The sequence below is a fragment of the Lathyrus oleraceus genome, chromosome 7 (genome assembly GCF_024323335.1).
Source record: "Lathyrus oleraceus cultivar Zhongwan6 chromosome 7, CAAS_Psat_ZW6_1.0, whole genome shotgun sequence".
NCBI lineage: Eukaryota > Viridiplantae > Streptophyta > Magnoliopsida > Fabales > Fabaceae > Lathyrus > Lathyrus oleraceus.
In genome coordinates this window covers 362,500,485-362,517,578 of record NC_066585.1, presented here as the reverse complement: position 1 = coordinate 362,517,578, position 17,094 = coordinate 362,500,485, and the positions used below count along the sequence as shown (strand labels likewise).

The following is a 17,094-nucleotide window of genomic DNA, read 5'->3' as shown; positions in this document are numbered from 1 at the left end:
AATTAAACCTCAAAAGACAAAGCTTAAATAATATATAAAGTTTTCCTTAAAAGGAAAGGAACCATGATCTGGCTATAGATGATCATAAGGAGGAGTCAAAAGAGGATTCATATAAATTAAGTTAGAGAAGCGTAAGTGTGGCAAAATAAAAATCAGGGCCAACATGTAAATGTTCGAATTTCAAATATTTTAATTTGAAAGTAACTTCTAACACTAACAAAAAAAAACTCATGGTTTTGACATAAATAAGGCAAATCAAACCTTTGACGTCTTATTAAAAGAAAAATAAATTCTACTTAGCAATGGTTGTAAAATTTCCCCTTATGAACAAATTAGAAGGATGTGATACTGCAAAATGCATAATACAAATGGCCATCACACTAATGTTTGTGTATGTTTATGTCATATTATCCTAAAGGCATTTTAAGAGGTTAGACTAGTATTTAAATGAAAGCTTAAAGATTCAATGAAGGTTTATCTGGCCTATTTTATTTTTTTTTAAATATTCAAAGCCCGATTTAGGTATTATCTACAGAAGCATTTAAAGTATCTAAATAAAGGAAGACATTCTAAGAAGGCAACAAAGTATTTGGTGTTGCTGCCATAGAAACGTGCTTGGTATCCGGTCTTATGATCCCCACGAAATTTAAGACCCCTCATTTTGAAAAGTATGAGGGCCACTCATGCCCCAAAAGTCATCTCATTATGTACTATCGAAAGATGGCACCACATGTCGAGGATGACAAATTTATGATACATTATTTTCAAGATAGCTTGAAGGTTGCTTCCTCCAAATGGTACTTGAGTCTTGACCAAAGTTGTATTGTGTGTTTATAAGACTTATCTGACTCCTTCGTCAAGCACTATAAATATAACATAGATATGGCTCCGAATAGGCAATAATTTCTTAGCATGTCCCAAAAAGACAATGAGTCTTTCAATGAATATGCACAATGGTGGAGAGAAGTGGCCTCGCAAGTTGAACCACCTCTTGCCAAGTAGGAATTGGTAGATTGGTTCATGGACATTGTGAAGCCTATGTTTTATGAAACAATGGTGAGTAGAGTATTAACATATTTCTCTGATCTAGTTGTCGTGGGTATAAAGGTTGAGCTTGGAATGAAAAATGGCAAGATGATAACTGATGTTGAAACCTCCAATAACAATGCCAAGAAATTTTCTAGAGGTTTTCAGAAGAAAAAGGAAGGTGAAATAAATTTTGTGTCTGCTAATCGAAGAAGAATCCATTCATGGAAGAAGCAGAAGCAACAAATCACCTATCAACAACCATATGTAGTTGTTGTTGCACCCATTTACTAACAAGCAACTCCTCCTGCTTATCAGTGGCCTTTTGTTCAAGGGTACCAGCAGAAACCGATAGCTCCTCCATATCAACCAGTGTCTGCCGCTCGTCATTATCAACCAGTGCTTGTTGTTCATCCTTATTAATAGCCAAGGCCCCAAGCTCCTAAAAAACACAACACACCAGCTAATAAGAACCGAAATAGGAGGGAAAGAAATCATTTCGACCCAATTTCCATGAGCTATGGTCAACTATTCCCTTCTCTGATTCATAAGGGTATGGTTATTACTAGGTCTCTTCCTCCAATACTAGAGCCATACCCCCGGGTATGACCTCAATGCACATTGTGAATTCCATGAGGGAGCACCAGGGCATTTGTTGGAAGGATGTTATGCTTTGAAAGCAAAGGTTCAAGAGCTAATCAACCGAAAGATTTTGAGCTCCAAAGATGTGGGACCAAATGTTGGAAACAACCCTTTCCAAGTACATAGAGATTGAGGCATGAGTTAAGCTTAAGAAGTTAATTCCCTAAAGCTGACAATCATTTGGTTGTTTCAGCATTTCCTTTGATAATTTCTTTTCAAGTTGATTGTTTATTTTCTTTTAAGCATTGTTTTTTTAATTGGTAAGATTAATGAAATGTATGCATCTTTTGAATTAATCCATTCGTATTTACTCATTTTCATTTATGCATGTATATATATATATATATATATATATATATATATATATATATATATATATATATATATATATATATATATATATATATATATATATATATATATATATATATATATATATATATATATATATATATATATATATATATCCCATTCACTTGTCTTTATCAAATTGTTGTTTTAACAAAGACTGGAATGAGGAGGATGAAAACAAAATACCCATAATTGTTGTTGTTATGCTTTCAATTAAAGTTTTGTTGATGACGTAAGGCGTTGTTTCAAATCCCCAAAAATTGAAGAGATAAGGAGTTAGTCCCTAGTCAATCACTTTGAGCCTAGAAGTTGGTGTTTCTTTCGATTTTAAAAACTCTTAATCTTAACCAGGGGTATGGTAGTTTGTTTAGTTAATCTGACTTTGAATTCAAATTACAAGAGAAAACATCCCACCTGAGGATATCAACCATATGCTATCATACGCACACAACTTAAAGTGTCGAAGAAATTGTGAAAATTCAAGAGAAAGTTATATTGGTTGATCCTCATCCACCAATAATATGGCAGTCACAATCTTTAAAAAAAATTCAAAAAAGAAAAACTCGCTAAGTTGAACACCACAAAAGAAGACTTAGGAAAAAATCAGGGTATCCCGGTGGACCGAAAGCTTCCAAAAGCGGTCCAGGCAAAAATTAGGGATTAAAAACAGAAGAGGTAACCTAATCCTCAACAAAAAAACAAAATAAGATGACTGCCATTTCAAGAAAGTTTTATCTTGAATCCTCGTCTTTTCCCTTACGCCTTCAAACTCTCTTGGGAATTGAATGAGTGTGTCAATAAACTGAACATATGACTAAATTCATCAAAAAGAAGGGGTGGGTTAAAATTAATTTTGAGCCTTATATCCTTTTGTTAAAAAACAATCATGAACCAGACCACATTACAACCCTTAAAATACCTAATTAAGGCATGGTTTATTTTGAAAGCATATTACAACAAGGTTGCGTTAACCTGACTCCAAAATATCTTTATTAATTATTTGTATTGATCATACCACCTTGCACACTATAAATGGTTAGATCATAATTGCATTCTTATCATTGACTCGTTCATTGAATTTCACCAAATTGATATCCATAAATTTTGATTTCAAAAGTTTGCATGAACGTTGCATTATAATTATAATTTTTGAATGAACAATTTTATTTGTAAGTTAACGCTTGGCATCAAGGAGATTCCAACAAATGCACAGTCAGTTGAGGAACTTGATCATGTGAAAGAAGTCCAGTCAGGGGAAAATCACTTTGAGCTTTAGTCAATCCGAGCCAACCACCCCAAGATTCGGGTAGTCAAAAAGCAATTCTCTTTGAGACTCAGACCGGGGAAAGCCACCTAAAAAATCTCAATGAATCCATTCCTCCATAGGACGGTTAATCAGAAGCCTACCATTCCAAAATTTTGTTAATTAGGGCCAAACCACTACAAGTTTCAAACATTATGGCCAACCATCTCGAGGTCATCTCATGGCATGTTGCTTCTAAACTCCTTTAAAGGTGAACATATTTAAATACCTAACATACTAGGGCAAGATGAGCCATAGAGGGGGAATATCATCTCCATGGCTTTAAGCTGCTCAAACAAACTTTGCCATACGTCAACAACGGTTGAGCCCAAGACGAGTGTCGGGAAATCATGCTAGTGACACATCATTCCTCCAAAAGGATCCCTGTGGCTAGATATAACTGTCAAGCTTGATAGATTTCTCCTTTAAATACACCTATCACAGAAAATACTTGGTTGAGATTTCAGTGTTGAGGAATCAGAACATCCATAAACAGCCTCTGTAAACTTCCAATCTGCATAGAGTCATCATTTGCATATCATGATCATTCACATATTATGCATAAAATAAAATTCAAATCATGCATAACCCAGGTCTCGTTGTTGATCATATATCCCTTGACCTCAAAGTCCAACTCAGTTGGCATGTATCAAAAAATATTTTTGTCCATGAGGTTCAATTTCTTTTTGGATTATCCGTTGAATTTCAGGATTATTCCTTTGTCTCTCTGATGTATTCCCATATCGATTATTTTATTCTGATGCATTTACATAACCCCTATTCATTGTTATCTGGTGAATTTCCAGATATTCCCTTGTAATTCTGATGTAGTTCCAGAGTTTGTTTCCTTTGTTATCCGATGAACTTCGAACATGTTGTTTGTGTTCTGACATGTTTCTAAACCCCCTCTTTGTGTTATCTGAGATATTTCTAAATATTTGTTCTGATGTGTTCTGATGTAGTTCCAGAGGTGATGTATTTCCAGTTTGAGTCTTGTATTCTGAGGCATTTCTAGAATTTATTTGATGTATTATCGGATGTGTCTATCTCTTTGATGTATTTCCATATTGAGTATGGTGTTCTGAGGTATTTCCATAAACCATTTTTGTGTTATCTGATGAATTTCCAGAATTTGTTTCTTTTGTTATCCGAAGAATTTCCTGACATGTCTTTAAGTTCTGATGTATTTCCAAAACGTCTTTCTTGTTATATGATGTATTTCCATATACTCCCTTGTATTTCTGATGTATTTCCAGACTAAATATTTCTTCTGACGTATTTTTAGAACCCATATTGTGTTATCTAATATATTTCCATATATTCCATTATCATTCTGGCGTATTTCCAGAATTTGTTTCACCTCCAATGTATTACCGGATGTGTTTATCTCTCTGATGTATTTCCTGATTGAGTCTTGTGTTCTGAGGTATTTCCAGAACCTATCTGAAGTATTTCCATATTATCACTTTACCTCTATGATGTATTTCCAAATCGAGTCTTGTATTTTGAGGTATTTCCATAATATATCTAATGCATTTCCATATGTTTCCCTGCCTATTTGATGTATTCCCAGATATTGTGTTAATCATACTGATGTATTTCCAGAATTTGGTTTCTTCTATCCGATGTATTATCGGATGAGTCTGTCTCTCTGATGTATTTCCATATTGAATTTTGAATCTGATATATTTCCAGAACCCCTTTTCTTGTTATCTGATGAATTTCCATGTATTCTCTTGAAATTCTGCTGCATTTCCAGAGTTTGTTTCTTTTTAGCCTCTAATGAATTTCCAGATGCACCTTATATCTATTCGATGTATTTCCAGATGTGTTTCATTCTATCTGATGTCTTTCCAGATTGAGTTTTGTATTCTGATGTATTTCCAGGACCCCTTTGCATTCTCCCTAGTATCTTTTTTCCAATAAATTGTTATCACCATTGAATCTTCAACTCTTTGTCTTTATCATTTCTGGTGGATCACCACTACTAGATATCTCGATCATTCCCCATCCATTCTTCATCCATCATAAAACATCATGCTCGGGTTCATTTCACATCATATCCATAGAAAACCAAAATAAAAAAGAGTTATTCATACATTCATAACATCTTATAAAATTTCATCAAGGGACAAAATATGGGTCCTTTAGTATTTAACTATCTTCGACTATGATCATACGAAGATTAACATTCTTCATATTCTCTAGTTGAAGATACTTAAATAGGAGCAACTATATACCCTAATTTTCCCCTTATTCAATAAACCAGCACATTCATCAATACATTTGCATCATTTAAACACCATAGCATGCATTTTATCTCGCATAATGCCTAAAATATTGACCAGAATAATTTTTTGGATTTATAGACACACTGATCGAACTGATTTTCAAATGCACATAAAATTAGCGGGCGGAAAATTTCAAAAATCAAGCTTGCATACTTCATTTTTATTAATATATGATTCACGTAGTTTAACCTGACGTGCTCATTTTCTTTTTTCAACTACTTTTTCAATCGCATTTTGATCAATCTGAGCCTTTTAATCGATCTTTTTTATTTCAAGATCTGATTAAAACATGTATCTTTCCGAGAAATTTATTTCACACTGATCACTTTAGTGCATTTATTTTGATTTTCAGACACTTTTGCGTCCATTTTTTATTCATATTGAGTCATTTTATTTTTATTTATTTTTCAAAATTTTCAAAATGATTAAATAGGTTTGTGCATATTTTTATGATTTTATTTTAGTTATTTAAATTGTTTAAATTTCATTTGATTTATTGGTTTCAAGTTCATTTTTACTCTAAAAAACATAAAGGAGGGGCGTTTTGGTATTGTTTAATGTTGATAAACCCTAAAGTTCTCAATATATATATACTCATACCAATGTTTGAGGGACACGACAAGAGACCAAAAAAAGACCTACACGCGATGCACTAGTACCTAAGGATATATCGCCATTTGTTGGACCCCAACGTCTCTCTCTCTCTCTCTGAGACAAAAGTGAGAAAAAAATAATAATAAAAAGAGAGTTTGGTCTCTCTCTCAGAAACAAAAACAAAAGCAGAGCAACGTTTTTCTGTTCTTCTTTTTCGAAGAACTCATCACTTGCTTTACCCACCCTTTTTTCTCATCTTCACTTCAACCGCCACCCTTGCACTTAAAACACTATCAACACCTTCTCTCTGAAGGCAGCCTACCCTTCAATCATTTCAATCTCTTACCTCCTTCACCCGCTGTACACCATAACCACACACAAATCATTTCTTTTTTTTCATAACACCTCCACATATATCAACTTCTTCATACGTCACTAAACCATATAGTTCATTAACCACCATTCTCTTTCAAATAACAAATTTCAGCATTATTCACGCAACTTCTGCAAACCATAAAAACATGACCAAAACAGAGAAAATAAAACAAGAGCCAGAAATAGGACACAACCATAACATATTAGTGAGTCGAAAATCAAGAAGAATGGAAAATAAGCTCTCCCCAATCACTGAAAATCTTGCCGGAATCATTACCAAAATGCAGTGAAGCAGATTCTGACCACGTCCACAAAACGCCGTGATCTCCTCCCTGCACGACTGACATCATCGACCTCGCCACCATTCTCTTTCAACCATTAACCACCTTAACTCGTACTTCTTTCTCACTGATCCCACCACATCTAACATATTCCAACAACAGATTTAGTGTCGAAACCTTTGAAATTACACTTCTTCGTTGGTCTCACGAACGATAAAACCACGACCACCATGATTTCCGTCACCGCCTACTCACCGTCATACTCCGTTGTAGCTTTCTCATATTTCCATGTTACTTTTTTTTGTTCATTTGTTAATTGGATTTGTGTAGTTGTTGATTTTTGGAGATACAATTTTATTTTTTGGAATCATTGAGAGGGATATGAGTTTAGTGTTTTTTTTAAAAGGTAAAGAATGAGCATGAGGTGAAGAAGATGGGAGCAAGAATTTGTATCTGTAAAAAATGTTTTTAGAGTGAGAATTTACACTTTTATTTCATTTTTTTATTAGTATTTTTTCATGACAGGTGTCACCATTTGATTGGCTTGTGATAAAAAAAATTAAAAAAAAAAGTGGTTAGTGAAGGAAAAATGGCACAGATTCCTCTCTTCTGCAGATATTTTCTTCTTAATTTAATTTAATTTGTTTTTGTTTTTTATTATCATAGCATTTTTCACGGAGAAAAAAAGTGGTTAGTGAAGGAAAAATGGCACAAATTCCTCTCTTCTGCAGATATTTTCTCTTTTATGTTAATTAGGTTTAAAATGTGTAATTTGGACTTTAGGCCTATAATGTTTTTTTAATATATGCCTCCTATTGCTAATGTACACCCCATGGTTTTTTTGTTGTTTTTATTTTTATTGGTTCATGATAAGTTGCATTTATTTCATTTGGATTATGATAATTATGATGTGATATTTTTGTGATACTGTTGTAATAATAATAATATACTTGATTTGATGCTTGGTTTATTGTTGCATTACGATTTTCGAGCTAAAAGTTTAAGTTAGCTTTCAAAAATCAGTAGGATGCATAGATTCGCTTGGCCCGCCGTCTTATAGAGTGATTCCTACATGAATCCACTTTACATTAGCTTAACTTAGGGCTACATTTAGGACTCTGGATTTCAGTTAGTTTTCAGTCTCGTGGCTTTCTCTTGAATCTTCTTACAGTGAGATCTTTTTGTGTACATTTACTTGTTTGATGGATTTGCATTTTACTCGCTTTCTTACTCCCCATTGACAAAATATATTATCATCCCTTTGATTGTAATTTGTACTTATTTGTTTTTTTTTCTTTTTTTTTCTTGCCCTTAGTTAGATAAAATTAACTAATTAAAATGATAAACCAAAAATAAAATCAACCTTTCAAACAAGAACAAACACTTGATCAATATCAAGTTAGTTTTCAAATTCTCACCATTCTCAAATCATTTTTTGCTAACACAAATCAAACCTCGACCAATATCAAGTGAATTTTCCTAAATCAAGCGTAATATCAAACATTTTTCTAAACAAACAAGAAATAATATGACTGTTGGAATCTAGTATTCTGGTGGAACCCTCGAATGATCGGTCCCGAGGCACGTGTTTTGGGATAATCGTTCATTCTTTCTTTCGTTCCCAAAACACTTAATAAACTTGGACTAAAAATGGCCGTTGGAATCTTGCAATCCGATGGAACCATTGAACAATTGATTCCAAGATATGTGGCTTGTTCTTATTGAAGGTAGAGAAAAACAAGAAAGGGGGGTTTGAGTTATTTTCACAGACAATAAAAACTTTTATCAACACTACACACACAAAGATAATAACAAACAACACAAAAGTTTATCCTGGTTCACTTGCAAATCAAAGGTACTCCAGTCCATCCGGCCAAGGTGATTTCGCCTTCAATAAGGGCTTAATTCAATAATCTAGAAAGATTACAACAAACATCTAAGAGTACAATGATCTCTTAGCTTTCTCAAGTCCACAGACTTCACAAGTCACTTGAGGAAATATACAACAACTATTTTAGAATTACAAGAATGTTTTTGGTTCTTCTATATAAGAAATATGAACACAGTCAGAACAATGATCAATGATCACACTTAGAGCAAGAACTCATGTATGATGACTTAAAGCAAGAATTTTGTATATGACTTAATTTGGATGTGCAGAATTCTTGTGTAATAGCTTCGTATCTTGGTATGATGATAGTTGGGCCTTTTTATAGTGCTTGGAGATGATACCGTTGAATGGAGCATTGATGATGATATCTTGCCAATTATGGGACTTAATGACATTAATTTTATTGTCCTTTCCATAGAAGTTTTTGGAGAGTATTCAATATTATCCATATGGAATTCAAATGATACTTGGAATACTTCTTTGTTAAGTTCTTGATTCTAATCTGTTGGGCATACTTCACAGTGTGCGGAATTCAGATTCTTTTCTCAGATCTTGTATTCTTCAGATAGTTGTCTGTTGTGTCTTCTTTAGAGGTTCTTGACTGATCTTCAATTAGAAATTCTTCTGATGTAAGGATCCTCATAGTTTTCATATGTCTTCAAATGCAGAGTTTCCAAAGTCTTCAGATGATAGATTCTCTGAGTGATTCTTTTAGACATGCTTGTCTTCAACGTTAGATAAGATATCTTTAACTCTGAGTCATCTCTTCTCGACTTGGTGTGATGTCAGATGTTGTTTCATCAGATTCATTTTTCGTTAGAGTCTTGCACACTTTGAAATTTTTATTATGGTACCAAAATGTTTCACTCTTTGTTATCATCAAAACTTAGAGATAAATTGTAGAACCAAAATCTTGTTCTAACAATCTCCCCCTTTTTGATGATGACAAAACTTCAGACTGATGGTGAAACAATGATACTTCATAATATTTAGAGGAAAATAAATTCAGAGTCAGATCTAATATGACTCCCCCTGAGATTAACAAGCTCCCCCTAAATCTGATACTTAGAGAGTTTATAGTTTCTTACCATAGCCTCTTATGTTGCTTAGCTTATTTCTTATATGTTTAATTTGATACTTCCTGCAAGAAAACTTAGATTGCGCAATATATTTAGAGTTTTAGGATGTAAGCAGTGGATTATGAGAGTCAGATATTTATTTGATCAGAAGGCTGTTTATATATTTCTCCCCCTTTTTGTCAGACTCAAAAAGACAAAACAGAGAAAAACATATAGGGTAAAACAAAATTTCATTTAGATAATATGAGAGAAGTACAAAGAAGAAAAACCATAGAGGCCAAAACACTTAAAGAAATAAAAAAATATAAAGCCTAAGGTGCCTAAGAGTTTGGAGGAGGAGGCATCCTCTGAAGCAGCTGGGTGAGAAGATTCTGGATGTTGGAGTTAACTGAATCTTGCTTGTCGAGTCTGGCTCTCACAAGTTGTTGTTCCTTTTAAAGTTCTTCCAGAGTCTGGAGCATCAATAGAGCAATGTCAGATGTTGCTGACTCACCTTGAGTCAGAGCAACTTCATTTGACTTAGCGGCTTCCTCTGCAGCAATGTGTGTTACTTCTTCAGTGTCGGCCTTAGCTTTAGTAGCAGCAGCCTCAGCGACAACTTTTTCTTTGGCTTCATTTCTCGCATGCTCTTCAGCTTCTAGTCTTTCCTTTTCTTCAGCTTCCTAGCGTGCTTTCTCTTCAGCTTCCTTGTCCAGACGTGCCTCTAGTCTCTCCTTAGCACTTCTGATATAGTTATTTCTGACTTCTTCAGAGAGCCCCTTCAACTTGAAAACCTCAGATATCATCCATCTGAGAAATCCATTCCAGTAAGTCCTTACTTCAGAAGGATTATCACTTAGGCTGGATTATTCAGACAGTGTGCTGAGCTTCACAACTGAACATTCTAAAAATAAAGCAAATGACTCTTCCAGGGTTAAGAAGGTTGGTTCAAGTTCAGATGATGGATTAATAGGGTCAGAGGGAATTGGAGTGTTTTCATAAGGTTCGGTGGTAGGTTCAGAAGTTGCTATGGTTAATGAAGGTGCTAAAGGAGGTGTTGATAGAGATGGTGTGGGTTCAGAGGTGTCTGGGATGGACATGGTATGTTCAGAGGTTGTTGTGACTTGGAGTTGAGCCAGGGTTGGAGATGAAGGGTCATGAATATCTGTCTGATCAACGTCAGAGGAAAGGTCATAGTATGGTGGAGATGAGGGAGTTGAAGAGGGAGGTGAAATGGGTTCATTTAGAAGTAAGGCTTCAGATATAGGAAGTGTTGTGGTAGTGAGGTCGAATTTTTGTAAAGGGGGTGAGGAAGGGTTTGTTTCAGAGTTGTGAGGTTCAGAGGGAGTTGGGATAGAGATAGTAGGTTCGGAGGGAGTTGGGATAGAGATAGTGGGTTTAGAAGGAGTATAGGTAAAAGATGGTTGAGGTAGAGAGGAAGATATTTGCTTTAAAATAGAAGATAAAGGAGTTTCAGGGAGATGAGACTTACTAGAGGCAGAAGAGTCTAGAGGCACATGCGTTCTGGTTGAAGGTTCTCCCAGCTTCAGAGTTTTCTTCTTCGACTTCCTCTCAGAGGGCTCTCTCATCCTATTCATCAAGTTGGGTGGATGTTATGGTATTCAATCCACAGAGAAATTTGAGATGTCAACACCTTAATACGCCAAGTCTTGGAGGTAATGAGCAATAACCTCTAGGGGATCTATCTTGGAGAAAAGATATATTGCATGAGGTATCTTCCTTTGATCCTTAAAGCCTCACAAGAGGTGTCCAGAGTGGGTTTGACTAAGACTCTGTCAATGACCCTCATGCTCTTCATATTTCTAGAATTCAGAAGCTTACCAACATCCAGAGTTACGTCTTCCATCATATTGATGAAGATCAAATGGTCCACTATCCCACTCTCTATCAGGACGTCAAAGATGAGTCTTCCTAGAGGTGTGTAGTTTATGGGCTTCATATGTTTTCTTGTATCCCTAACTGAATCCCTCAGATACTTGAAAGCAGGGAGGGCAGATTCAACTTCAACCCCTTGTGGATGCAATACAAGATACACTTCTGATCTGTATTGATGTAGTCAAATGAGTTTGAAGTTGGACGATGGTGAATGGTGCCAAGAATAATCTTCAACCAGACCCCCAAATTCAGGTGAAGTTCCTTGTTCTTGGAGGTTTTCCCTTCTGTATTCTGTTTGAAGATTGTGGGGACTATCTCCTGAGAAATGTATTTTTCCCTAGGGTTGATATTATAGATCCTTCTGCCCTCAGTTCTCTCCATGTCCAGAAGCTTGGTGATAGACTTTTCAGGGATGACCATTTTAACGCCCAGGACATAAGAAACAATGCAATGGTCATCACAATCTACAAATCTCTAGATTTCCTTAACGAGGAAGGTTTCGACAGGACCGTAGAGCCTCTGGAAATAATGTCCTCGGCCTTACTTCTCAAGTTCTACAGTGAGATCAATGCCATTACGCTTTAGGTTGTCAAAGTCCATTAGAGATTCACAGAGAACTTCCAACTTTTCAAATGGCGTTGCAAGGTTAATGTGAGGGGGTGATCAAGAACATGAGGTTCCTTGTAAGTTGTTATTGAGGTTCTAGCAGTTTGAGGAGTTTTTTGTTGTGGGACTTCAGTACGTTGTTCAGTTGCTTCCTTTTGTTGAGAATAGTTGTAGACCTGTTGTTGTCGAGAATCCATTTGGAGAAGATGAAGATTGTTGTTGTTGATGAAGGTTGAAGAATATTGAAGAAGTTGCAGAGAATTTGAGCGCAAGAGGGTTTGTGTTGGTTTGTGAGTGAAAAGTGTGAAATGAGAAATATGAAAAAAAATATATACACGACATTTAGCATGAAAAACAACAGCGTTTAAGGAGAATAGAAAACATCAAAATTAATTAGTTCAGAATTTTGAGTTGACACGCTTGGGGAGAATTAATTGCAGTTAATGGTGGTTGTCTAATCTCAAGAATATGCATAGTGCTCGAGGAGATCTCAACAACTTGGCTCTTGAGTTCTGAGTTAGACAATTGTCTAGAAGATCCAAAGTCACACGTTTGAGAAACCACGTGTTGATGTTTCTGACATCAAGAATACCAAAGGGTTTCTGACTCAGAGAGATTCTAATCCAGATAACATCTAACTGGTAGAAGTATCAGAATCAGAACCAGATGACCAACAATGATTAAGTCAAAGTCTATTTTAACAGATCAAAAGAGAAGCACGAGTTCAAAATTATTCTGGGCAATCTGCCATGTTTAAATGTTTCAGATTGAAGGAAAATCTATCTTCAGCTAATGGTTTTGTGAAGATATCAACCCATTGATGGCCTGTATCTATGAATTTTAAACTTATTACCCCTTTCTAAACATATTCTCTGATAAAATGATGTTTAACTTCTATGTGCTTCACGCTGGAATGTAAAATAGGGTTCTTACTTAAGCATATATGGCAGCAGTATTGTCAAAAAAGATAGGGATGTTACTCTCATATATCTGAAAGTCCTCAAGCTGGTTTTTCATCCAGAGCATATGAGTATTGCATAATGAAGCTAAGACTTATTATGCTTCTGCAGTTGAGAGTGTAATGGTTGATTGTCTTTTGCTAGCCCATGAGATGAGGTTTCCTCCCAGAAGTTGACAGTTCCCAGATGTGCTTTTACGTTCCAATCTGTATCCAGCATAATCTGCTTTATAATACCCAGAAAGCATATACTCTGATGTTTTCTTATACCAGGTTAGGTGTTCCTTTCAGAACCTTAGGATTCTCTTAACAACAGTTAAGTGAGTTTCCCTTGGATCTGACTGGAATCTGGCACAGAGACACACGCTGAATAATATATTTGGATGTGTAGCAGTCAGATAAAGAAGAGAACCTATCATACAACGATAGAGTTTTTGACAAACCTTTTGACTTACCTCTTCTTTCTCCAGAATGCAAGTGGGGTGCATGGGAGTCTTTGTTGGTTTGCTTTCTGACATTTCAAACTTCTTCAGAATGTCTTTTATGTCTTTTCTTTGATATACATAAGTAGCATCTTATGTTTGATTGATTTGAATTCCCATAAAGAACTTTAGTTCTTGCATCAAACTCATTTCAAATTCAGACTGCATTAGCTCAGAAAATTCTTTACAGACAAAGGGGTTAGCAAAACCAAAAATTATGTCATCAACATATATCTGACATATCATAAGGTAGTTTTTGATGTTTTTACAGAATAGAGTGGAATTGACTTTGCCTCTGATAAAATCATTTTCCAGAAGAAAAGAACTTAGTCTTTCATACCAAGCACTGGGAGCTTGTTTCAGACCATAAAGAGATTTTTTCAGTTTAAAAACATGTTCTTTACATTTTGAGTTTTCAAAAATAGGAGGCTGATGAACATACACCTCTTCTGAAATATATCCATTCAGAAACGCACTTTTGACATCAATCTGATATAGTTTGATGGAGTAATCTGCAGCAACTGATACATGTAGATGGATATATTCTAACCTGACGACTGGAGAAAAGGTTTCATTGTAGTCAATACCTTCTTGTTGATTGTAACCTTGTGCCACCAGTCATGCTTTATTTCTGACCACTTCACCCTTTTCATTGAGTTTGTTTCTGTACACCCATTTGGTTCTAATCACGTGGGTTCCCTTGAGTTTTGGTACAAGATCCCAGACATCATTCTTTGCAAATTTATCAAGTTCTTCTTCCATTTCCAGAATCCATTCTTTGTCTTGAAGTGCTTCTTCACAGGATGTTGGCTCTAGCACAGATACTAGTCCCAGAAGGGTTTCTTCAGAATCTTTGAATGTTGATCTCGTTATGACACGTTCGTTTTTGTTCCCCAAAATCAATTCTTCAAAAAAGTTTTGTATTTCTTGATCTTTTCTAATTTATTGTGTCTTTAGGTGCTTCTGACGTTCCCTTTTCTGCTTCTTCAGATTCTGCAAAATTTTCAACTAGCTTTGACTTTTCAGAGTCAAGCTTATCATCAAATATGACATGTATTGATTCTTTCACAATTAGTGTTTATGTATTGTATACTCTATAACCTTTAGAGTGTTCTGAGTATCCCAACATAATACATTTTTGTGCTTTAGAGTCAAACTTGTTCAGATTATCTTTAGTATTTAGGATAAAACAAGGACATCCAAAAGGATGAAAATAGGAAATGTTGGGTTTTCTTCCCTTACACAATTCATAAGGAGTCTTCTCTAGAATAGGTCTAATAGAGATTCTATTCTAAATATAACACATTGTATTCACAGCTTCAACCCAGAAGTGCTTAGCTATGTTTGTTTCATTGATCATGGTTCTGGGCATTTCTTGGAGAGTCATATCCTTCCTTTCTACAACTCAATCATGGGATATTCCATTAGAATCAAAAAGCTCTTCAAAAATTTTGTTTTCAAATTCGCCACCATGATGACTTCTGACTCTAATGATTTTAGAGTCAAATTCATTTTGCACTTTTGAGCAGAAACTCATGAACACAGAATGTGACTAATCCTTGTGTCTTAGGAATCTTACCCATGTCCAACGACTATAATCATCAACAATGACAAGTCCATACTTTTTACCATTTACTGACATTGTCTTAACAGGTCTAAACAAGTTAATGTGTAGAAGTTCCAAAGGCTTAGAGGTAGAAACAAAATTTTTATTTTTGAAAGTTATTTAAGAAAATTTTCCCTTATAACATTCCTCAGAAAGAGAATCTGAAGAAAACTTCAGCTTAGGTAGGCCTCTGACTAACTCAAGTTTATTTAGCTGCGAAATTCTCCTCATGCTAATGTGACCCAAGCGTCTATGCCACACTCATTGCTCTTCATTTACAGACATTAAACATTTTACATTTTGATCTTTTAGATCTGAAAGCTTAATTTTGTAGATGTTGTTCTTCCTCTTACTAGTGAAAAGGACTGTGCCATTTTTCTGATTAATCGCTTTGCACGTTTTTTGATTAAAGGTTACATCATAACCGTTATCACTTAATTGACTTATGGATAACAAGTTATGCATTAATCCTTCTACGTAAAAAACATCAGAAATAGGGGAAGAGATCCATTACTAACCGTTCCAGATCCTCTGATTCTTCCTTTATGATTTCCTCCAAAGCCTACGAAGCCAGCGTCTTTAAGTTCCAGGATTTAAAACATATGCTTTCTTCCTGTCATGTGTCGCGAGCATCCAGAGTCCAAGTACCATGTTTGGTGTTTTAACTCTGTTGCACAAGATATCTGCAACATATACTATTTTATCTTTTGGTACCCAGAATCTTTTGGGTCCTTTATGATTAGTTCTCCCAGAGTTTCTGGAAAATTTGGGTTTTCTGGCACTATTAAATCTTTGTGTTTATGCATGTGTGTAATGATAAGAAAAAGGAGATTTGGGTTTGTCTTCTACAAAAGGTATTTGCTCATCTTCATCAGAGTCATATCCAATTCCTTTTTTCTTATTGTGACTAACACCATAAATCATTGAAGCCATTTTGCTTCTTTCAAGCCCATTTTTCAAAAATTTCTGAAAAGTTTTTTCATATTTGTATATGATGGTGTCAGAAGTTGGTGGACCTTTGGAAAGAATTTCTTCAAGTTTTAAACATTTTTTGGTTGAAAATTCATTTTCTTTTTCAAGGACAAAAATGTTTCCTTTAAGTTCAAAAACTTCTTTCTCAAGCTTATCACACTCTTCAACAGTTTCTTCATGGACCCTTTTTAGGATCTTGAATTTATGTTGAAGCTTATGATAAGAGCTTAAAGATTCTAATAATCAGGCTTCCAGATCAGAGCAAGAGAAATCAGAAAATACCTCTTCGGAGTCAGATTCTTTTTCGGTTGAACTTCCGGATGTGGTAGCCATGAATGCAACATTTGCTTGTTCCTCTTCAGAGTCTGATTCTGAAGCGTCAGATTCAGAGTCATCTTAGGTTTCCATGAGCCCCTTCTTAGTTTTGAAGGAGTTTTTCTTGAATCCTTCTTTTCTGGAACTATCTTTCTTGAGCTTTGGGAATTCATTTCTGTAGTGTCATAGTTTTTTACATTCATAGCAGGTTACCTCTTTGTTTGGTATGCCTCTGGAAGTTGACTCAGAACAATCTCCCTTCTGTCTGGATCTTCTAAAGTTGTTATTCCTTTTTCTCCAGAGTTGTTTGACTCTTCTGGATAAAAGAGATAACTCTTATTCATCATCAGAATCTTCATTTTCAGAGTCATCATCATCTTTTTCTTCAGCTTGAAAGGCTTTGTTCCTTTCTGGCTTTCGTCTTTCTGATCTGGACTTCAGAGCCGC

At 35.2% G+C, this 17,094-nt stretch overlaps 1 protein-coding gene across 1 annotated transcript; it reads right to left on the bottom strand.

Annotated features, from left to right (window-relative positions):
- Nucleotides 1-10,678: 10,678 nt before the first annotated feature.
- Nucleotides 10,679-11,401, bottom strand: LOC127103853 (proline-rich receptor-like protein kinase PERK12). Its single transcript, XM_051041094.1, has one exon. It carries the CDS (start codon nucleotides 11,399-11,401, stop codon nucleotides 10,679-10,681), a length of 723 nt encoding a protein of 240 aa, XP_050897051.1.
- Nucleotides 11,402-17,094: the final 5,693 nt, after the last annotated feature.

Bases quoted from the DNA above. Each gene is read 5' to 3' on its own strand.
- LOC127103853 (XM_051041094.1), bottom strand. From the start codon at position 11,401: ATGAGAGAGCCCTCTGAGAGGAAGTCGAAGAAGAAAACTCTGAAGCTG.